General features: G+C 46.3%; 1 protein-coding gene and 1 long non-coding RNA gene across 5 annotated transcripts in view; both read right to left on the reverse strand.

Annotated features, from left to right (window-relative positions):
* NBEAL1 (neurobeachin like 1) overlaps nucleotides 1-23,292 on the reverse strand; it is a 165,686-nt gene that overhangs the window by 49,876 nt on the left and 92,518 nt on the right. For 3 of the 4 annotated variants that reach the window (XM_075933832.1, XM_075933830.1, XM_075933833.1), the window contains 12 exons: nucleotides 23,058-23,226; nucleotides 18,828-18,961; nucleotides 16,503-16,662; nucleotides 16,303-16,405; nucleotides 14,937-15,093; nucleotides 13,126-13,284; nucleotides 12,537-12,696; nucleotides 12,100-12,188; nucleotides 5,182-5,742; nucleotides 4,526-4,701; nucleotides 4,001-4,154; nucleotides 1,030-1,158 (listed from right to left, as the gene is read on the reverse strand). In XM_075933832.1, the coding sequence (XP_075789947.1) occupies nucleotides 1,030-1,158; nucleotides 4,001-4,154; nucleotides 4,526-4,701; nucleotides 5,182-5,742; nucleotides 12,100-12,188; nucleotides 12,537-12,696; nucleotides 13,126-13,284; nucleotides 14,937-15,093; nucleotides 16,303-16,405; nucleotides 16,503-16,662; nucleotides 18,828-18,961; nucleotides 23,058-23,226 (2,151 nt within the window). The remainder of the gene's footprint in view (nucleotides 1-1,029; nucleotides 1,159-4,000; nucleotides 4,155-4,525; nucleotides 4,702-5,181; nucleotides 5,743-12,099; nucleotides 12,189-12,536; nucleotides 12,697-13,125; nucleotides 13,285-14,936; nucleotides 15,094-16,302; nucleotides 16,406-16,502; nucleotides 16,663-18,827; nucleotides 18,962-23,057; nucleotides 23,227-23,292) is intronic. The other variant, XM_075933831.1, reaches the window with a different exon arrangement.
* Nucleotides 19,139-23,051, reverse strand: LOC142830214 (uncharacterized). The gene is made up of 2 exons (XR_012905257.1): nucleotides 21,182-23,051; nucleotides 19,139-21,125 (listed from the first exon to the last, which is right to left on the reverse strand). It is a non-coding gene; the product is annotated as an uncharacterized LOC142830214 (long non-coding RNA).

Raw genomic sequence — 23,292 nt, forward strand, 5'->3', positions numbered from 1 at the left:
AGGAACATGTCACAAGCTGAAGCCTCTCATAACACATTTGAGGATTCTGACATCAGCAAGTTCACTGAAGTTAATCCCTAGAGTTAGGAGAGATCTATGTTTACATACATACAGGGCCAGATTAAGACATGCTGAGGCCCTCAGCTATATCAAGTTTAAGAGGCCCCATAGCATTTCCAAAAAAAGTGTATTATTCTAACAGAAGAGAATGAAAATAGAAATAATAACGTTTTATATTTGCATATATACCAGGACATAGGTGAGGATTAGAGATGTAAGTTACTAGTCTAGTAGCTGACTACCCGATAAGGCTAGGCTTATCAGGTAATCAAGTCAACTATTGGCTCCCGTCCCACCCCCTGCTGCCTCTGTATTAGAAGCAGCAGGGAAGGGTGGAGCAGGAGCTGGTGTTCAGGGGAGCCATCTTAAAAGCTGGTTCACCCAGCACCATCTTCGTGGTGTGAGGGGAGGGACAGGGGAAGCAGAAACGCTGCAGTCCAGGACCTGGCATGAGCCGAAACTGCTAAGTCCCAGCTTGCGCTGGGTCTGGGACCTACCCCCACTGCGGCTCTGCATTTTAAATGTGGTAGGAATGGGGCAGCTCTTGCTACGTTTAAAATGCAGAGCCACAGCAATCCAGGACCAGGTGCAAGCATTTTACATTCAAAATGCGCCTCTGCATTGTAAATGTAGTAAGAGTTGGGCTCCTGCGCATCCAGCTCCTAACTACATGCAAGCTGCAGAGCTGAACCGGGGTAGCTCCTGGACCCAGCATGAGCTGGGACAGAGCGCGTCCTTTTCGACTAATTGTGTAGTCGATGCAAACTGTATCAACTACATGATTAGTCAATTCCCATTTCTTAATAGTCTCAGTGAGGATGCAACTAAAAATTACTACTTTTTTTATTTAGAGGCCCCTCATAATCTGAGGCCTGAAACTGTAGATAACGTAGCTTGTGCATACATCCAGCACTGCACATAATCAGTGCATGTTACATACAGTATTAGACGCATTAATATATAACAAACCTGTAAGTTATCTTGTCCAATGAATCCAAGAAGCAACTGGACCTGCACTTGGGAGAGTTTGATCCATTCGGGGCCAGCAGAGGACCAGACTGACAAGCTGTCAATGAGTGTCACCAGCTCTTCTAAAAGCTACCGTAAAAGGGAAAGTTTTGCACGAAGAAAAACAAATGATCAGACACTAGCCCAACTGCAAATAAAGTCACCAAATAATCATTCTGAAGGTCTAATAAGGTTTATATGGGTCTGTTTATACAGTCCATGGCAGCAAACCCCCTGGCCCAGGGCAGCAAACTTGGCCTTGTGCCAACTTTGCTAAAAATAGCTGCAATGAGGATGTGGGCTCAGACTGGAGCTCAGAGTTTGATGTCCAGAGAAGAGGGTGCACCCAGAGCCCAGGCTCCAGCCACACTGTCCATACAATAATTTGTAACACATTAACAGAAGCCCAAGCCTGTCAACCCCAGCAGGGAGGCTCTTTGCCACAGGTTTTGTAGACATACTCTACCAAAACCAAACAAAGCAGGCTGTCCCCCATACTTTAACTTAGCCCCAAGTAACTGAAATAAACATAGCAGGGGACAAAGGATCTACAAGTAACTGTGACAGAATTCAGAATTGCTACAGCTACACAGGGCAGTTTGACAAAACATCTATCCCCTGAATGAAAAGTTTTGTGTACATAAAAATAAAACACTCTAAGTCATCCCCAGCAAATGTCAATTCTACAAATACAGTAGCTGAGGCTATGATTGTTTTATTAAAAAAGGCTCTACTTTTAAGAGCACATTATAAAAGTTAATACATTTCAACTCAATGTACATTTATGTTGCATTCTTTCCCCATTCCTCTGCATTTTATATAATAAACAATATAGTAACATGTTATTTACAATTACCCCCAGGGGTGCGCATGATGCTTTTGAAAGAACTAAGCAAGCAGGATCCCTGCCCTATTTGTCACCTTCAAGTCTGATCCTGCAAAGTGCTCGGAACCTCTGGCCATTTCCATTTTTTTTCTTTTACTCTCAGGCTAGTGCTGATGTCATTATTTTAATACTAGCCTATGATTTTTTTTTCTAGTTTAAGAAACATAGTTCATTTTCCCTTCTTCATCATCCTTGTTGCTGGATAGAGGAGGAGCTAATCTGGGTGTTGTAGTAAATTGGCATGGTACCGTGTAAGCTTGAGTAAGGTCAGTACCAAGCAGTGGAAATTCCAGTGCTGAGAATGCCAGAAGACCTTTGTGATGGAGAAACTGTTGCAGTACTTAGGACATTGGTATCAAGGAGGGTGTTACTGGCAGTAGCAGTGTCTTCACTGCAGTTGCTGGTGTTGAGTGTCATGCACTATGAGCAGTACAGGCAGAAGGCATTGACTGAACCATTGTGGACGTGTGAGTGGCTCCCGCAGCACTGGAGCAGGGATAGTAGGTTTCCCTTTAGTGTCTTTGGCTTGCATGGTACCAGATGCTCCCACTACCTCAGGGATCGACAGTGAAAATTCAGTCAAGAGTGCGTCTTTTTTATTTTCAGTAAAAGTCACGGGCAGGCCATGCACAATAAATACAAATTCAAGGCCTCATGACCTGTCCATGACTTGTACTATTTACCCTTAAATAGTAGGAGGAGTAGCTGTGGGTGTTCGAGAGCAGAGAGCAGCTTGGAGGCACCACAGGTGGTCTGGGGCAGTGGCTGGCCTGGGGATGCCACTGGTACTCAGGGGGCATGGTCCAAGACTGCTGCTGATGCTTGGGAGGGGGAGCACAGTGGCCAGAGACCACTGCTGCCACTGGGGGAGGGCAAGCGCAATGGCTGGAAACAGCTAAAGTCACAGAGATCTAGGAAAGTGACAGACTCAAAAGCTGTAATCATTATTCATAGATTATACAAACGTTAGGGTACATTGCAAGTCTGTCTACCTTGCACGTGGCGCAGACAGGAAAGCAGATCTGTAGCAGGAAACTAGGGATGTGAGAGGTTAACTGGTGTCTGGAGCAGTCTCTAAGTGCAAGGAGCCTAGACGCCTTACAGGCAGGGGCTGGCTCCAGCGGGGGCAGAAAGCTGGGAGCTGGAAGCCAGGCTAGAGCAGTCCCCAGCTCAGATCCTGCTTCAGTTGATTAACCAGTTAAACATTAGGTAACATTAGGTTACCTGATTAATCAGGATTTTGTATCCCTTCAGGAAACACAACCAATATAAGGATGGGAGCATTTTTTATATTACACCTTCCCCTGCTTTCCTTTTGGTTGCTTTTCCACTGCTATCCAGTCCTTCTGGCCCCCTTGGCATGAGAGTTACACCAGCTTGACCTTACACTGCCGTCTGAATCTGGAAATTACACTCACATTCACACAGTTCCACTCCTTATTGAAGTCCCTTTTGCATCTGACCCAAAATCTGCACACAAAAATGCTGGCAGCAAAATCTCTGTTAAAAATCTCAAGTGCCATTCTTTGGTTTGTGACAATGAGCGGAGAGTTGACACTGCAATGAATTTGGCTGCCACTTTAAGCAGCACGTACAATATAAAGCATACTCTTTGACCAATGGACCTATACCTATGTAGAAAACAGTTAGCCCTGCTTCATTTGTTGTAGCATTCTGGACATTTTTCTGTAGTCCAAATGCCATTAAGAATCCATGTATTCGCAATATTAACTGTGTTCCCTATAGCATGTGCATATAAAATTCAAATATTGAAAGGGGCAGTCAAACCCACTCCATGCTCTTCTTAATCTTCACAGAATCATAGAACACTAGAACTGGAAGGGACCTTGAGAGGTCATCGAGTCCAGTCCCCTGCCCCCATGGCAGGACCAAGCACTGTCTAGATCATCCCTGACAGGTGTCTGTCTAACCTGCTCTTGAATATCTCCAGAGATGGAGATTTCACAACCTCCCTTATAACACCCTTTTAGATACTTGAAAACCGCTAAACAATTTACAATAATTTCCATTAAGCAGCTACCATACCTTTTCTGTCCATAAGTTTGTATTAACTAGCCCTTCTGCCTGTAGAAAGTCCTGTACAATGAGCAGGAGATGGAAGGCATTTTCAGCATGTGTTGGAAGAGCTTTTGTGTCTCTGTTATCAGTGACTGTCCATTCCAGCATCTTTTCTAACAAACTGAATGGAAAACAAAATCCCAAAGTAATTATCACATATACTACAAGTAAGTGGCTTTTAAAAAAATCCCACAAAGTATTTAACTGCTCTCAAATAGATGTAGTGATATTACTGCCTTCTACTTTGTAAACCAGTGAGATTAAGACTACTGTAATTTTCATAAAAAATCAGGGGCATACAGTTTTAAGCTCTGTCAAATTCAATTTATAAACAGGTACAAATGCGTAGATATATGTCTGATCTTATGAATGATGGGGATGAAAGTAAATCAAATCAGTCTTTCACCAGGATTTAATGTTACTCTGATTCTATCTTTTTTATGTCTTCCCCTCCAAAAGAAAAGTAGAAATCTGTTATTACACTATACTCACCTGAGTTTTATTTCATCAGAAGGTTGCAGTAACTCATTAGATATCCCCAGTTTGGTTAATGCAGAAAACACTTGGCCCCTCTCAAACCAGACAGCATCATCAAACCTTTCCAAACCTTTCCACATCACACAGAGCAGGATATCTATGAGCAAGTGTATGAGCTCCTCTTCAGATCCCTATGAAATAATCAAAGAATTCACAATCTCTATAGTTCAGAATGCCTCGAGGAAGTTCTTACTCATAGTACACAATGCTTGGAAAGTTTCATCATTTCTAACACTGTAGCCTACTGAGAATGAAAATATGAATCTAAAATAATGATTATTAAAATAATATTTGCCTTACTTTCTATATAAGAATTTAGGTTTGAGTCTTAGTGACACAGATTTGGCCATAGCATAACTTTTTCCTTGATGAGGATGATAAAGTCATTCCAATACAACCTTGATATAAAAAGAGGTTACAATTTCAGCCAGAAAACTTAAAAAAAAAACCTTGAAAGTTGATCCTATAATAAACAGCATTGATATCGACTGCAAATAAGCTGCTTTATCTGCTCTTTTGTTTGAGGAAGAACAGCATAGCTATCTAATGGGGGAAGATAATTTAAGAGAATTAAAAATACATATTTAGACAGGAGGGGGAGGATTACTTACTCCCTGGTTTTCAAATAATGAAAGATCAACGCTGAATCCCATATCATTGATTGCGCTTGATTCCTTGTCAGGTTGACCAGAGAATGACTTTGAATTTTCAGTGGGTGACGGTGTGCTGGGCAGGCTATCTGTCATTTGATTCCCACTATCAGCCAGCTCATAAGAGTCTATGCTAGCCAAATCTAAATGCAAATGTGAAGGATCACTGTGCCACAACTCTTCTTGCTCTTCCACAGATGTACCCTCCAGCAATGTACCAGAAAATTGGGTGGTGGCATCTAAAGATTTGCTGTCTTCTATGCTCCACTGATCATATGATCCATTAACAGAGGCAAAGCTACCAGCTTTCCCCCCCTCTGCCTGATCAGGATAGCACCTCCGAAGCTCTTCAGCAGGATTTTTTTTTTCAATTTCCTTTGTAGAGTCAGTCCTGCTTTCTTTAAGTCCATTCCTGATATCAGAGTTTTCCTTTAGGAATAGTCTAACCAGTGTCTCCTGCCAGCCTAGCTGTTGAGAAATCTGTTGCGCTGCATCTGGCTGGGAATATAAAAGCTGTAAAACCTGTAGAGAGTACAAGAGATCAGGCTAAATATCCAAGCACATGCACATTAACCTTTGCTACGTAAGTGCAATCATTCTAGCCTTTCATTACACATTTTATACTCCCATGACATTTTATGCCTTCTGCAAAACAATTCGTGTAATATAACTAGGGACTGCATCCCCTGCTTGCTACGCTTACGAGCCCCCCCCCCCCCCCCTTGCTGGCTGCTTTTGCATCCAGAGAGCCTGTTAATCTTTCACTGAGCACAACTGTGCTCATCACTCGCACCCAACCACACCCTCTATCCGAATACTCTCAGTCCATCTTGCCCATTGTGCCCTTCAATTGCTGGCCAGTCCCTCTCACCTGCACCCTTCCTGTTCCTGCCCCACCCGCCAATAAAATAGTCCATGACCCACAGCCCACCCCCCTCCTTCCATCCCTAGCCCCACCTCCATCCTCCATTCCTACACCCCCAACAGCCTCCATAATCCCTCCCTACCCATCCCCCTCCTTCCATCCTTACCCCCACCTGCACTCCTACACCCGCCCATTCTTCCTAACCCTTCCCACTCTGCACCCCCGCACTGCCCATTCCCCTGCCTCCATTCCTATATCCCCTCACCCCCACCATCCCTCCTATCCCCACATACACCCTTATCCCCTTTCCTCCCTCCTTACGCACATCCTGCCCCCTCCCATGAACAGGCCACCTAACCAGCAAAGCAATAGCACCAGGCCCCCAAGTGCAGGAATTTCGCGGGGGGGGGAGGGGACTGCTCTGGGTGCTGTGACAGTAGGAGTTGGGCAGTGCCCAGAGAGAAGAGACAGCAAAGGTGGCATTGCTGGGGTGTGTGAAGCAGGAAAGAGGGATGTCTGTGGGCAGAGGAAATGAAAAGGAGGCAGAGAAAGAGGCTGGAGGGAGGGGCAGAGAACGGGGTTTCCTTTGGGATGCCAATTGAGAAGGGGGGATGGGAGTCTGAGGGGGTAGGAAAGGGGCTGAGGGGACACATGGAGCATGGAAAGAGGGCCAGGGTGCCATACAGCGAGAGGGGTCTTCGGGAGCTACCATGCAGAGGCAGGCACCCCCTGCCTCCCGACTACCCTGCCTCCAATTGGCCATGTTGGCAGGCACTGCAGATGCTGCTGGATCTTTCCTTTGTTACGCCTCAGGGGTTGCCGGACTGTGGCAGTGGGTTCTGCCAGGGATGCAGGGTGCAGAGCCTGCCTCCATGCCTGCCACAAGTGGGTCATGCCCCAGGCCTCAGACCAGCTGAAGCAATCCCTGGACCAGCGGGATGAGAGCCCCCACCTGCGGCCCCTGCCCCAGGCAGCGAGACAAAACTCAGCCTGCTTTGCGCATGTGGTTGCACATCACAGCCAGCTGCCAAAAGGGGACATGGTACAGCAGTTGCTTCCCCCAAGCAGGGAGCCACCAGGGCCAGCCTGGCACGCAGCCAGCACCTCCCCTCAGCCACCCGGACCATGCTGTTTCCCCAGTGGGACAATTGCCGTGCAGCACTTCAAGCCTGGGAAGGCCCCCATCACCACCAGGGCCAGCCAGCACCTCCCCTCGGCTACTGGGCCCTGCACCGTTTCCCCAGTGGGCCTGCTCCTGTGAGGTGCCTCAGGCCCTCTGGCCACCGGGAAGGCCCCCAACATCCTCAGGTCCAGCTTCCCTGGAACCTCTACCTGGTGTTTCCCCTCCAAGCTATGGTGGCGGTGCTGGTGCAGCCCCATTCCCTGTGGCAGGTTGATGCAGACGGCATCCAGGTGCTGAACGGAATCACTCCCTGCCCTGGATGCTGTTCAGGGACAGGCAAAGCCGTCTGGCAGCCCGGCCTGGGCAGGTTCTGCCTCCCAAGAGTGCTGCCAACTCAGCCCTGGCAGCAATGATGATTAACTTACACCTCTCACAGTCATACAATCACTGAAAACTACACTTGTTTCTTATGCCACTGAACCTACATCATATGAAAAAACAATGGCAGGTGTGGTAAGAGATAGAATATAGCTTGTAAAAAGCTAACAATGTATAATTAAAAATACAAAAAACACACTATTAATTTATTACTAAATGCAGAAATAAAGTTTTATAGATACTGAAATACAGTACAAAGCTAACTATAGCACATCTGTCTATACTGGAAACATACTGACTACTATTCTTGCCTACATGCCTCCAGCTTCCATACAGGACACATCCTATGATTTGCTGTCTACAGCCAAGCCCTAAGATACAACCGGCTCTGCTCCAATCACTCAGACAGAGAAACACCTACAAGATCTCATGCCAATTCTCTTCCAGAATATGATCTGAGGAAGTGGGTCTGGCTCATGAAAGCTCATCACCTATTAAACCATCTTGTTAGTCTTTAAAGTGCTACATAGTTTTTCCTTTTGTTTTAGCAAGATCTTATCAAGCATTCTTAAAACAAAAATACCCACCAGAGGAAGTAAGAAACAGACTGACAAAGCCAGATGAGTTACCTACTCCAGGAGAGGTCCAACAAGGAAAATAAGAGAACCCCACTGGTCATCATCTATAGTCTCCAACTAAAACCTCTCAAGTGCATCACTGACAATTTACTACCTATCCTGAAAAATGATCCCACACTCACTGACCTTGGGAGGCAGGCAAGTCCTTGCCTACAGACAGCTCCCCAACCTGAAGCTAATACTCACCATAGAAAAACTAACCCAAGAACCTATCCCTGGATTAAACCCCATTGCAATTCTGTCCGCATATTTACATAAGCGGCAGCATCATAGGACCTAACCTCATCAGCTACACCATCAGGAACATAGTCCACCTGCACATCCACTAATGTGGTCTGTGCTACTGTGTCCAAGCAATGCCCTTCTTGCCCTGTACATTGGCCAAACCGGACAATCTCTGTGCCAAAGGATAAATGGACACAAATCAGACATCAAGAATGGCAACATACAAAAACCAGTAGAACACTAACTTCTCTAGACACCCAGTAAGATTTAAAAGCAGCCAACCTTCTACAAAAAACCCTTCAAAACCAGACTAGAAAGAGAAACAGCAGAGCTGCAATTCATTTGCAGATTTAACACGATCAAATTAGGAAGGACTTAAAATGGTTCTCTCGCTACAAAGGCAATCTTCCCTCTGTAGGTATTCACACTTCACCCATCAACTGCTGGGAGCAAGCCACATCCAACCTGACTGAATTGGCCTCGTTTACACTGGTTCTACAGTTGATAAATAAGTCCCTTCTTTTGATATGTCAGTATGTGTATATTATCTGTCTGTCTATATATATATATATATCCCTACTAGAGATGTAAGAGCTGCTTAAACAGATAACCAATAAGAATGAGCTTACTGGTTACCCAAACAGCTACATGGCTACACAGAGATTCCAGTCCGGCACCTGGGGACCTGCCTGTCACCCCACACTGCTGCCTCTGATACAGAGACAGCAGCATGGGGCAGCAGGCAGGAGTTGGTATGTGTAGAGAGCCGGCTTTAAAATCTGGTGTGTAATCAATTACATGCATTTTAACAATCCTAATCCCAACCATTATGATTTCCACTCCATGCATCTGATGAAGTAGTTTTTACCCATGAAATCTTATGCCCAAATAAATCAGGTAGTTTTTAAGGTGCCACAGAACTCCTTGTTATAGCACATCAGTAACAGGTCAGATTCATCAGAGATTCCCATTACTGGCATGAGCCATAATTTAATAATAAAGGGTATGTCTACACTGCAAAGTTAATTCAAAATAACAGCAGTTATTTCGAATGAACTTCAATAACGTCTATACATGCAAACAGCTATTTCGAATTGAATTCAAATTTAATTAATTTCATTCAAAATAGCAAAGCACTTACTTCGAATTTGGTAAACCTCATTCTACGAGGAGTAATGCCAAATTCAAAATAAGTGCTGTGTTAATTCGAATTAGCTGGCCTCCAGCCCTGCCCAGTTTCCCCTGGTGACCACTCTGGGCCAAACCAGGAAAACTTTTCTCCTCCCCCAGGCCCGGAGCCCTTAAAGGGGTAGACTCTGGCCACACACCACATGCCAGAGCCAGGCCTGCCAACAGCCGCAGCCCCTCACCCAGTGGCCGCACAATTCTTTCCAGTGGCAGCCAGCCGTCCCCTGCCCAGTCCCCCAGCACCCAGGGGCCAGCCAGGGGCCGTAGACAGCGCACGCCCTCATGGACTAGTGCAGAGATCATGGACCTCCTTGAGGTTTGGGGGGAGGCTCCCAATGTCCATGATCTCCACACTAGGTGGAGGAACATAGCCATCTACGGCCGCATAGCAGCCACCATGTCCAGAAAGGGCCACACGTGCACCCAGAAGCAGGTGTGCCTCAAAGTAAGGAGCTGCGGCAGGCGTATGCCAGGGCCACCAGGGGCGGCGCTGCAGCATGGGCTGACACCTGCCCCTACTTCCCTGCCCTCAACCGCATCCTGGGGGGTGGGAAGGTCTGCGCCACCTTGGGGGGAAGCGAGCAGGGACTGAAGGGTCCTGACCTGGGCGTGGCAGAGGGGTCATCGCGGAGGGTGCCACACGAGCAGGACCCCCAAGATGTCCCAGCACCAAAGTCAGCAGGGTCGTCCGGGGAGGCCACACCAGGTAAGTGCTATCATCATCCCCTACCCAGGGGAGGGAGACCAGGGACCGCGCACATGGGCCTTGCCTACCACACATCATGCAGCAACCTGTGCATGTGCGAGCATGTGCCATGCCACCCTTGGGCAGGTGGCTCCAGCTGTGTGACAGCCAAGGGCCATGGCTTGATAGGCACACGTGTGTGTGAAGAGACCTGACACACTCTTGACCTCGAGGTGGGACACAGCAGGACGCTCTCCCTTCACACCCCTCCTCTACAGAGAGGCAGGGGACATCTCCCCCCACCTCAGACGCACTATACACAGCACAGGGGACGGGTGCGGTCTCGGGGCACCTCCCACTCCCGGGGATAGCAGGACATTCTAAACATGGCCTCTGCGCAAGCACAACAGCTCTGATGGTGCAGGGCACGGACATCCTCACCTCGCAAAGGGGGGGGCTGGGCTTCACCCACTGTGTCCCCAGGGAGAACTGACCACGTCTCTTCTTTCTCCGCAAGGCACACCACCCTGCCCAGGACATACTCCCACACCTGAGGGCTCTGCAGGACCACCACAACACTGCAGGGGTCCCACGAGCAGCACCTGGGGGCCCTGCAAGCCCAGACCCACATCATGGAGCAGCAGGCGCAGAAAGAACAGGAGTTCCGGCGGGAGCTTCTTGCCTAGGCTTGTGCCATCTGTGCCCATCTGCAGACCCTGGTGCAGAGCGTGCTGCCTCGTGCTGCTCCTGCGCCTGCTGCCCCCACAGCTCCCGCTTCTCCTCCCACTCCTCCTCCCCTGCCCACCTCTCCCTCCTCCCCATGCCCCCAGGAACATTGAGGCCCCTGCACCCGCCATGCTGGGAGACATGTGGCCCGGCGAGACCCCCACCCCTGAGCTTCCCTCCCCCTTCTTCCCCTTGCTTCCCCCTTACAGCTCCCTCCTCCCAGTTTTCCCCCTGCCCTCTCCCGCCTCCTTTCCCCAGAAGTTCATTCCCCCACCCCAGTTGTGTTAAATAAAGAGAGAGTTTATATTTTTAAAAATACGTGTATTTTATTTGACATTAGGAAGGGGGGCTAGGGAGGGGTACGTGGAAGGACGTGAGGGAGGGATGAGGCACAAGCCCCCAGTTGGGCAGACCACGGAAACTGTTAGTGCTTCTTGGGGTGGAAGCTCTCCCTTGCAGGGCCCCCTGGATACTGACAACCCCCTGATGGACCTCCCGGATGGCAGCCTGCAGAAAGTGCAACCAGGCTAATGGCAACGCGTCCACAGGACGCACCCGAGTGCCCAGGGGCAGCTCTGTCTCAATGTTGCAGAGTGGTAGGGTGTCCCAAGTGAGGGCAACCAGAGCACTCCGAGACACAAATGCTTTGCTGTCCCTCATCGAGGTGAACAAGCAAGCAGAAACACCTGAGAACTGTCTGTCCAGGATGGGGGGTAGGGTCCCTTTAAGCACGGACCTCAGATAGCCGCAGGTAGCAGCCCCACACAGGAGGTCCTGACCTGGTACCCTTCCGGCACTGGTTCCGGCCAGCCTTAACGCCGATTCAGAATCCACTCAGTGTGGACGTGCTATTTCGAAATAGCAAAATGCTATTTTCTGTGTAGATGCGTTAATTCGAATTAGCTTAACTTGAATTAACTATTTTGAATTAAGTTAACTTGAATTAACGCTGTAGTGTAGACATACTCAAAGTGTCACAGACCCCTCACATATGCACTGTAGCTTCCCAAGTCAATGGGGTAAAACTTTACCTGTTTTTAAGAATACTAACCTTTTTGCAGATGGCCACTCTGACATTTATATCTGCTCTATGAGACAGGTGCACCACAGCTATGAGGTCTCTGTAGTTCACAACAGGATCTGCAGAGTGGAAATATGAACAGACAGACATTTTACAAGCAGGAAAAAAAACCTTTTGAGGACATCTTTATATATCAAGGATTAATAAGAGGGACAAATGTGTTTGTTTCACAGCTCACCTCTAAGAAATTATGCTTCAATACCTTAAACTGAAATCTTCGGTGTAAATGTGTTTACTTGGAGCATTTAGAATAGAGTACCTATCCTAAGTAGGTTGGTTTCTATCACAGCAAATAATCACTAAACATAATAGGGACGAGGAGGTTTAAGGAATAATTTCTGAGCAAAAAAGTTTGTCTTTTAAAAAAATCCAGCAGAGATTTAACCATAGTAGAAACTCTGGATTACCTGCATACAAAACTTGATTAAGAATATTTTTAATAAGAGAAGTGGTAATTGGGGATTCATTCAGAAGAAGCCCTAGTCCAGAGTATCCCACTTCTCTGAGTCTCATACGTTGTTTACTCCGTTCATAGACTTTAGTACATTTCAGCATCTGCTCTACAATCTGTGAAGATAAAAGCAGAGAAATCACATACATACAAAAAATTACACAAGCCCTCTATATACAAATACCAAGCAACTTCCTAACTGAGTCTGAATTACAATTTGGCATAATTCTTTATAAAATGTCCCGCAAACAAAAATACTAATACATAAATGCCGATGCTTTCTAAATCTTTAAACATCCCAAATCTTCAAATATTTTACTTTACTGGAATGTAACAGCTTCCATTATGAAAAGTACAGTAACAACTGTGCAGCAATTAATTTCTAGTCAGCTACTAATAGTAATAAAGAATAATTATAAGCAGGTTTACTAAAATTAATATGCTCTGCATAAATTTGTATCCATTTTAAAACATGATTTAACTGCCAAAGGTATTTCAGATGAGAGAGAGAACATGCATTTGCAAACTATCATTAAATGTGTTACCTTGAATACAAGTTCCCTCAGCCTGTCAGTGTATCTCTGATTCAGTAACAGAGCATAGAGGATATCAGCATTTCCTGGTTCAAAAAGCAACAAGAAAAGCTGATCCCGTGTTGGGCTGGTACGAAGTAGACTGAAGAGTACATCAAGAATCGCGCAGAGCTATAAAATAAAAACATGTAACTAAATAAAACTGATAATTCGTGTACCCTTGACTCTAATACCTAACTGGAGGAGAAACGTCCTTTTTTTCCTCTAAATACAGTATCTTCCATCACATTTTCAGAACAGTTGCTATAACCTTCCCAACCACATTATATTTACAACCAGCTTATTTTATATATAGGTGCAGCTCTACAGACACAGTTGATGTGATACATACACACACACACACACACACACACACACTGCACTTACATCAACAGTAAATAAGAGGCTTATGCGGAGCAGAAGGGTTTATCATCACTTTTATTACTATAAAGCTTAGAGGCCTAGGTCCCAACAGTACTAGATGCTGTACTAACACAGATGAGAGGCATCCAAACAGCAATTTGTAAACAATATGCTCAAAGAGCTTAGAGATGAGATAAGGGAGATGGGGGTTTGGAGAGGCAACGAGGGGCTAGGGTAGGTATTTTTACAAAGGGAATCACTAAAGTGTATTTTTTTGACACACAAAAGAGCTAAAGAAGAGTGAGAAATAAGGAATGAGAGTGGGCATAAGAGATCAGGAGATAGCATGGGATCACTGGACAAGCAGGGGGTTTAGAGAGGAGAACAAATGAAAAACTTCTGCATCAGTGATCAGGAGGGAAGAGTTGTAGGAGGCAAAAGCAAAGATGAGCCAAGGGGAGGGCAAAGGACATATCGTATTTTGTCAAATTTCTCTTGAAAGAATCCAGTGCAGAGAGAGAAGCAGTGGCAGGAAAAGGGGAAGAGAGGGTTTGAGGAGTTAGTCTAAGGTGGGAAAAAGGCAACTAGAATTGTGGGAGTGAGATTAATTTAATCTGGTGACCTTAGCTAGGATGATGGCAGAACTAAAAGAAAAGAGAACAAATTTGTAATGGAGGAAGGCAGCCTGGTCACAGGATTTTTCCCAGCAATGCTACACAGCACAAAAGCAAGAACATAGGAGGCAGACACTGGGAAGGTGCCAGGGAGATCCTGTGATGGCAGAGAGGCAGGGCTGATGAAAGAACTGCTGGGCCCCTCAGCAAGGTGGGAAGCACCTGCCTTCGGGCCCATGGACAGGGCAGGTCGTCGGGTAGAAGAGGCAGGGCTGGAGTTTAGCCTACCCTAGCCAGCCCTTCAGCACTGCCTGGGGTTTCAGCAGTGATTTAAGGGGCCCAGAGCTCCAGACTATGCTGCTGCTGCAGTAGCAGTGGTGGCCAGAATCACTGGGCTGCGGGAGAGGTCCCCTCCCACACACTGGCAGCCCTGGAGAGAAAGACACGAGAGCCAAAGACAGAAGAGAGAGAGAGAATGAAGAGAACGAAAAACCATACCAATGCAATTTAAAGAGAAACAATAAATTATTACAACTTCAGAGCAATGAAGTCCAATTCTCTCCATTTTATGCAGGTTTAGAAAAATACTGATATCCAATCACTCTGCATTTTAGCCAACTCACATGCTTACCAGAGAAAAAGGATCATGCAGTTCCATAATGGACTTAATTCTATAGCCTGCCACAACTTCAAAGTAGCAACATACACCGCATTCAAATTTTCCTCTTTCAAACAAGCTTTGGTTAAAGCTCCTAAACACTGAAACGTACAAAACAACTACAGATTCACCATTGCCACATGAAATACCTGTTCTTCTTCACTGGTTGCAGCTATATATCCCATGATGCTCTGTATATCCTCATGCGTCCCACCTTTGCTCAGGAAATATTTGATAAGTCCATATAGTGATGATCGGATGGCTCTGAGGTCATCTGGAGCCAAGTCACTGTCTTTATAGCTACTACTAATACAGACAAGGAAAAGAGAACAGTAAAAGAACCCGTATTTCTTACATTAGACAATTTCTGATTTACAAATATCACTCTGCAAATACTTCCACTATTTATTTTAGTAACCCTGCCTTCTTATCCTTGGAGTGATAGTCAAGATGACAAAATGGGAGCAGCCAAGAGCAGAACTGGGTTTTGGAGCCTTCTAACCCCCCAGATGTGGACCTAAACCTAAACCTAATTTGAGGACCTGCTCTTACACGTTTATTATTGTAGTATCTAAGGAACAACTAAGAATAAGACCCCATTATGCTAGGTACTATACTAACAGTGAATAATAAGCTCTTTGAAATAAGAACTATCTACATAGTAATGCATTTCAATTTTCATTTTTATAAAAACATTTCTAGACATTTTCTTTGAAGAGAACATTGAACATTATAAGCAGCTAAACTAATGTAAGACTGTGACTTACTAAGGGTGAAAGCTTGTCCCAAACACCCCAAAGATCATGTTCTTAAAAATCTTTTGGGATAAACTGGTCCCCCACTTTAAATCCTGGTCAAAGTTTGTAGTCAGTCTGTATTTTCTTGGGATGCTTACTAGTTTAATTAACATAAATAAGAGAAAAAAAATACTTTCCCCATCTTCTAAGCTGCAAACAAGTTTCTTACACATTTATAGCACTTCTGGTAGGAGCTTGTTACACTCTAGGGGCACCTCTAGACTACATTCCACCCCCCCCCCCGAAAGGAGATATGCAAATTCAGCACTAATTTGCATATCTTCTTCTGATCGCATTTTTCAAAAGCGGGTCTTTCAAAAGTGAAAGTACTGTGGACACATTTTTTCCAGGGGGAAAAAACCCTTTTTCGAAAAACCGCCTAAACCTCCTTTTAGGAAGAGCAGTTTTTTCGAAAAAGGGTCCCCCCCCCAAAAAAAGTGCCCAGACTACTTTCACTTTCAAAAGACCCGCTTTCGAAAATGCAATCGGAAGAAGATATGAAAATTAGCGCAGAATTTGCATCTCTCCTTTAAAAAAAAACCGTAATCTAGACATGCCCTAGTTCTGACAAAGGGGTCAAGGGAAAGTAGCAATTTATATAAAGGAGAATTAAACTAAAAAACTTGATTAACTCACACTTTTACTTCACATTTTCTGCCTGGCCTTTTGTGAAATAGATAAATACACAACACACTGAGGAGAAGCATAAACCTCATACCCATAATAAATCCTGAGTGTGTCTAGAAGAAACTGCACTCCATACTTCTTTCGGAAGAGCCTCCTGCTGTCTCTGATGATTGTGGAAAGGTACTGTATATGTCCTAATATAAAATACTTTCCATTAGAACCTAGACAGGGATTTATGAAGAGCAAAGATAGTTATGCTGAAACAAAGTATCTCAAGTTGTATGATCTCACCAATACGGAAGGGGAAGTCTCCACGGTTCCAGATACTAAAGTCAAAAAGTAAATGTTGATACATCTGTTGCAAAAGTTGCACATTTTTTTCTACAGAGACTTGTTCTATCAGTAACTGTAGAGCCATCAGTACATTCACATCCATCAAGTTGCCTGGCACCTAAAATTTAAACAGACAGGCACAGGGGATACAACAGCAAGTTATTTAATGTGCGGCATCTGCATTTTCTATTAAATGAATATTTAAAATCAGACCAATTCCCTAGTCTTACACAATATTTGTTTTCTTTAAATTCCTCTGTTACAGCTGTTCGAAACTATTCAATAATTCCTTTGTCATCTGATTTTTGATCTAGTTTAAATAGCTGATCTGTTGAAATCTATGGACAAACACAACAAAATGTAAGACCATCAATACTGCATCAGACTAATTGTCCATCTGGCCCAGTAATCGGTCTTCCAACATTGGCCAGTGACAGATGCTTCAGAGGGAGTGAACAGAACACTATGACTATGAGTAATCAAAGTGATTGAGTGCGAAAAATTGCTAATGTAGTCCTAAGATACATAAGGAGAGATAGGGAAATATTATTACTATTATCCAAGGCACTGGTGAGACTGGAATACTGTATTCTCATCTCCCATATTTAAGATGAATGCAAACTAGAACAGGTGTACAGAATGGCCACAAGGATGATCAGAAGGATGGAGAACCTATCTTACAAGAGGAGACTCAAGCAGCTGGCTTGTTTAGCCTACCAAAAGAGATATGATTACTCTATATGACTACATCAGAGAGAGAAATATCAGAGAAGGAACAGGGTTATTTCAGTTAAGAGCTAAAGCTGGCCCAAATGGATCTGAACTGGCAAGTTTAGGATTGAAATTAGATGAAGGTTTCTAACCATCAGAGGAGTGAGGTTCTGCAACAGACTCCTCAGGGGACCAGTGAAGGGCATCTGTGACTGCTGGAAGCAAAAATCTCCAATGGCTGGAGATGGGACACTTGATAGGGAAGACTAAGTTCCCCTGGGAAAGCATTCACAGTAATGTAACAACTAAGGGATCCAAATGATTGGCATATTTGGGGTCAGAAAAGTAATATCCTCCAGGTCACCCTGGCAGAGACCCTGTTCAGTTTTCACTTTCCTCTGCAGCATTGGGTCCAAGTCACCTGCTGGTTTGAACTAGAGTAAATGATGGATTCTTCGTAATCTGAAGTCTTTAAACCACGATTTGAAGTCTTCACTAACTCAGCCAGAAGTGATGAGCCTATTACAGGAGTGGGTGGTTAAGGTTCTGTGGCCTTCAGCGTACAGGTCAGATGATCAAGATCAGTGGTCCCCAATGCAGTGCCCACGGGCACCATGGTGCCCGCCGGGCCATTTCTGTGCGCCCGCCAAGTGATCGGGGCCAGCCCCGCTTCCGGGCACGTGGTGTATGAGCGGTGCCGGCCCCGGGTGCGCGACGTATGGGTAGTCCTGTTCCCGGACGCGTGGCACAGGGGCGGCGCTGGGCCCCAGGCGCGCGGCACAGGGGACGGCGCCAGGCACGCGGCAGCCCCAGCCACACAGCACAGGAGCGGCACCAGCTCCGGCCCCGGCGCACAGGGGCGGCCCCGGCCCCGGGGCATGCAGCACAGGTGCCCAGCACGTGAGTGACCCCGCCTTCGGGCGCCCGGCAGCCCCAAAAGGTTGGGGACCACTGATCAAGATGATCTCTTCTTGCCTTAAAGTCTTTGAATTAGAAAGTGATCCATTCGCTGTTGTCCAGCCCAAGCTTCTGGTGGTCAGCGGCTTATAGACCTGACCATCCTGGATCACAGCTATTGATAGAGCTATCCTCCATGAACTTATCTAGTTCTTTTTTTAAACCCAGTTATACTTTTGGTCTTCACAAGATCCCCTGACAATGAGTTCTACAGGTTGACTGAGCACTGTGTAAAGAAAGACTTCCCTATGTTTATATTAAACCCCCTGCCTATTAATTTAATTCAGTGACACCTGGTTCTTGTGGTACCTTAAGGCGTAAATAACACTTCACTATCCAGATTCTTCGCACCATTCATGATTTTATAATCCCCTTTAGTCTAGGATTCACAGTGCCAGTATTTAATCTCTCCTCAGATGGAAGCTCCATACTTTTAATCATTTTTGTTGTTCTTAGTTTCTTTTCCAGTTCTAATGTGTCTTTTTTTTTTAAAAAGATGGAGCAACCAAAACTAAACAGATTTATGTTGTGACATTATGTTTTCTGTCTAATGGATTTCAGTGGAGTCAGACTTTCACCCATAACATTGATTACATAAGGAACAGGTTTACTCACCTTCTGTAACAAGGCTCCTAGGGTAGCAACTCCATGGGAGTGAATGAGATTCTCTTGGTTGATAGGGTGTCTTTGAATAAAGTGCTTTATTGTCAAGATGAAAGTTGCAACAATATTTTTCTCTAGACGAGCCTCTGCAAAACAGATTGTTCAGCTAAATCCCTGTTTTATCTCTGCATTAATGTGTCAAATTAGGAGTAAGAAGTGAAATTAAGTGTTTTTATTCTCCACTGTTTACCTGAGCTTCCTTTCTCCACTGATATTTGCTACCTTGCTGTAGTCTAAGGGTAGGTAATAATTTTCGAATGGGCGGGGGGGGGGGAGGTAACCTCATAAATTTCGTAAGTGGCTAATGGCCGACCCAGAAGGGGCAGGGCCTTTGGCAAAAGCACAGGGTTGAGAGCTACCCTACTGGGAGCTTTGATTGGCCTGGGGTCCCTGCCCCCTGACCTCTGGCCAATGGAAGGGACCTGGAACATAGGGGAGGGTGCTGGGGGCTAGCCTCCTCCCAGAGTTGTCTGGGATGGAGGCTTAGAATTCACATAACACGGCTGGCAGCTCCTGGCCCTGCTGCTAACCTGTTGCCTGGCAGCCACGCAGCAGACACAAGCCCTTTGAACAGAAATAGTTGAAAGGGTTCGTGCCTCTCAGACAGCTCCCAGGCAATGGGCCAGTGAGACAGAGCTAGGAGCTCTTTTCAATTGCTTCTGTTTAAAGTAGGGATGTGAACAACTAGCCGACTAGCTGATAAACAAAAGCTTATTGGATAGTCAACTAGTCACTTCCCCTCCCTTGCTGTATCTATCAGACAGGGGCAGCAAGGGGGGAAGCGGAGGGGGTACTTCAAAGCAGCAGTGCCGTGTGGAGCCTGGGCTTAGACCCCAGGCTCCATGTGATGATACCACTTTGAAACACCAGGTGCAGCCCAGAGCCAGCTGGGGTATCCCCAGGTTGCACACGGTGTTTCAAACTGGCAGCTGATCCCAGGCTCCACGCAGCGCTTTTGCCTTTGAAGTGTAGCAACAGCCCTACAGTGTAGGGTTGTTGCTACACTTCAAAGGTGGAGGCACCCTATTGACTATTTGATTAGTCAATTACTTGATATTTAACCTAGTTTAAAGGGCTTACATTTCTAGGATGGCTGCCAGGCAGTGCAGCCACCCAGCAGGTGAGCCCTTTAAATAGAAGCAGTTGAAAGGGCTCACGTCTCTGGCTCCCTAGCAATGCGCTAGAGGCCCAGGGAGCGGTGAGCCATTTTAAGTGTTTCTATTTAAAGGGCTCATGCTTTCCCTGTGCCTGTTAAGCAGTGTTGCCTAGCAGCCACTGGGAACACAAGAACCCTATAAATAGAAACAGGTGAAAGGGTATGCAGCTCCCTCCACCTCTAGCACATTGCCCGAGACACACGATCCCATCCCGCTCTATTTAAAGGGCTTGCACCTGCCCCGCAACTGCTAGGCAAGGTGTAGGGAAGACACGAGTCCTTTAAATAGAAGCCATTTGACAGGCTCACGCCCCTCTCCCACTCTGAGGCAATACGCTAGGGGGCAGGACCTGGAACTGCCTCTCAGGCTGGATGCAGCCCTCTGAGAAGCTTTTGCCCACCCTGCTGTAGTCAATGTTTACACCCTCTAATGCAGAGGACAAGTCATCATAAGCACCCCCAAAACTAAGAAAATGCTACTCGTGACTGGACACGATACTCTTCAAGAGACAACCTGAATCCTCTTTTGCAGATTGTGCACTTGGCTCTCTACCTACAGTTCCATCTCTTTCCCCACATCTGTCCTTACAAGTCTGGACTTCTGATGAGATCACAGGAATTCTCTCCAACCTATTTATTCAGCACAGCTGAAGAGCTATTTTTTAGAAAAAAAATCATCTTAAAATAAAAAAATTAAAAAAAAAGACAAATCTGTGGTTTTATATTTTAAACAAATCCATAAATTACTAACAGCTTCAATAATTTAACTAAAATTCTGCAGGCTACTGGTCTGTAACATAAAAAAAGATCCACTGAAACAGGGAAAGTCTACCACGGACTGCAGCAGGCTTTGGATCAGGCCCTTCATTATTTTTCTAAATACAGGCAGTCCCCGGGTTACGTACAAGATAGGGACTGTAGGTTTGTTCTTAAGTTGAATTTGTATGTAAGTCGGAACTGGTACATATTGTAGGGGAAACTCTAGCCAAACTTTTTTTTTAGTTTTGGATAGCATAGGGAAAGGTTAACTCCCCTCTAATGTTTGTTTTGCTGTCTGTTCCCCTGTTCAGAAGATTTCACATCTATTTCTGTCCCTGTGACAAACTCAGGACTAAAGGAGTAACTCATCAAATACCAAACAGCTCTGCACCATGCTTTGAGCTAATAGCTTTATTTCCACACACCACCCAGGGTTCTAGGAGGAGGGTCCTTTTTTTGCTAACACAATGAGGCCAGCACTTTGTTTGTTTTGGTGGAGTCTTTGTTTGCCCAGGGAGCCCAGCATGTATAGGGGGAGGAGGGGCGGAGAGGTTGCTTTTGTCTGCTGTTCGGCAGCCTGTTGCTCAGGGGAGGGGGCAGCCTGTTGCTGGCAGGGGGGGAGGGGGGAGGCGTGCAGGATGCGAGGCCGTGGGGGGGGGGGGCAGCGGGCGTGGGGAGGCACTTTTCCTCTGCCCGGCAGCTCTGCGGGATCCCTGTCCCTGTGGCCAGCTGCTGCAGGCAGAGGCCAGTTGGAGCCGGCCGAAGAGGAGGAGAAGGTGGATTCTAGGACCCAGGTGAGTGAGCCCCGGGGACGCTGCTGCGTGTATAGAGGGGAGGAGAGGCAGAGAGGCTGCTTTTGTCTCTTCAGCAGCCTGTTGCTCAGGGGAGGGGGCAGCCTGTTGCTGGCAGGGGGAGGCACTTTTCCTCTGCCCAGCAGCTCTGCGGGACCCCAGTCGGAGCCGGCCCGAGGAGGAGGATCCTAGGACCCAGGTGAGCGAGCCCGGGAATGCTGCTGCGCATGTGCAGGAGTTGCCTCACCCCGTTCGTATCTAGGGATCCGACGTAAGTCGGATCCATGTAAGTCGGGGACTGCCTGTACTCAGAAGAGCCACTTTATTTAGACAGGGCAGGTTGGACCTCCCTAGTCTGGCACCCTTGGGACTTAACCAGTCCCGAATGGGGGAATTTGCCAGAACAGGGTGGTCCCCTGCCACTGGCCCCCCCAGCTTGGTGCCCTCCCCTTGCTGCGACCTCCATTTCTGGCCAACCCAAACACCACCATCCTTCCTCCACGGGGCTTCCAGCTGCATTCCCCCCCCAAACTCCCTGCGACTCTCACAGGTGCCGGAATACCTGAAGGACAGCAGGACCACAGATGTTGCCAGACAGAGAGTCCCAGTGGAAGATTTACCTGGCATTGCATGGGTTCTTAATTTTTTGTTTTTCTTCATTTAAATCATTGCTTTGGGTGGGGCTGGGGACAACAGGTTCAGTGTGCAGGCTGCCATGGGGAGAAAACACTATTGCAGTCCTCTCTCACTGCAGCAGTTTGGGGCCAGGTGTGAAGCATTTCTCCATGGCCGCTGCAGCTCCACTGGGCACAGCTGGGGAAGGGGAGCATGTCCCGCAGCTGGGGAAGGTCCAGGGTTGTCTGCCCACCTGTGCTCCCCAGCCAGAGTGAGAAATGCAGCAAACTCTGTGCTTTCCCCTTTGCTCCCTGATGGAGAACTGCCAGCAATGTTCCCATATGAATCGGGGAATAGGGGGGTTTCAGCCACTTCTGCCCTCCCTCGGAGGTGGGGGGCTGGGGCAGTACTGGACTAGAGGAAGTGGGAGGGACACCAACAGCCACCCCCTTTCACCTGCCTGGTGATTCTGTCTCTTCTCTGTACAGTTTTATGAGAAGCAATTCCATTCCAAGCACATCCCAGTTTCCTGGCATATCTCTTAGCTTGCATGATGTTATTAGAGAAAAATTATATCAAATTTGGTGATCCTAGCTCTTACCACTTAAGGAGGAGCTCTTAGACAGCCAGTCAGATAAACCCTCTCAAATATATAATAGATAAATGAGCACATTTGGACTCAGTACATAAATGTAATAAAGCAAAATATTGTCCAATCAGATGCTCAGGAGTAAAAATAGTATTTTAAAACTACATGGCTACTATAACAGAGTTAATATGTAATAATATAAGCCAATTCTTTCCACTGTTGTAGGCCTCTGTTTTTATTGATATGTTCTTCGATCCATAGTACGTTCCTACCTGAAGCCTTAGTTGATGATAATACCACCCAGTCTCCCTCTACTGGCAACACCAGTTCCTGAGGTATAGTTTCACGTTCAGACCTCTCAGGCACTTGTCCACTAAGAAAACTGATTTGCTCAAGTAGTGGGAAGAGCACATTCAATCCACCAATACAGTTTATCATGTCCTACACACACACAGAGAGAGAGAGAGAGAGAACATGCACAAATTGGTAAGCCTTTTTTTCCCATGT

This window comes from Pelodiscus sinensis, chromosome 7, assembly GCF_049634645.1.
Source record: "Pelodiscus sinensis isolate JC-2024 chromosome 7, ASM4963464v1, whole genome shotgun sequence".
NCBI lineage: Eukaryota > Metazoa > Chordata > Testudines > Trionychidae > Pelodiscus > Pelodiscus sinensis.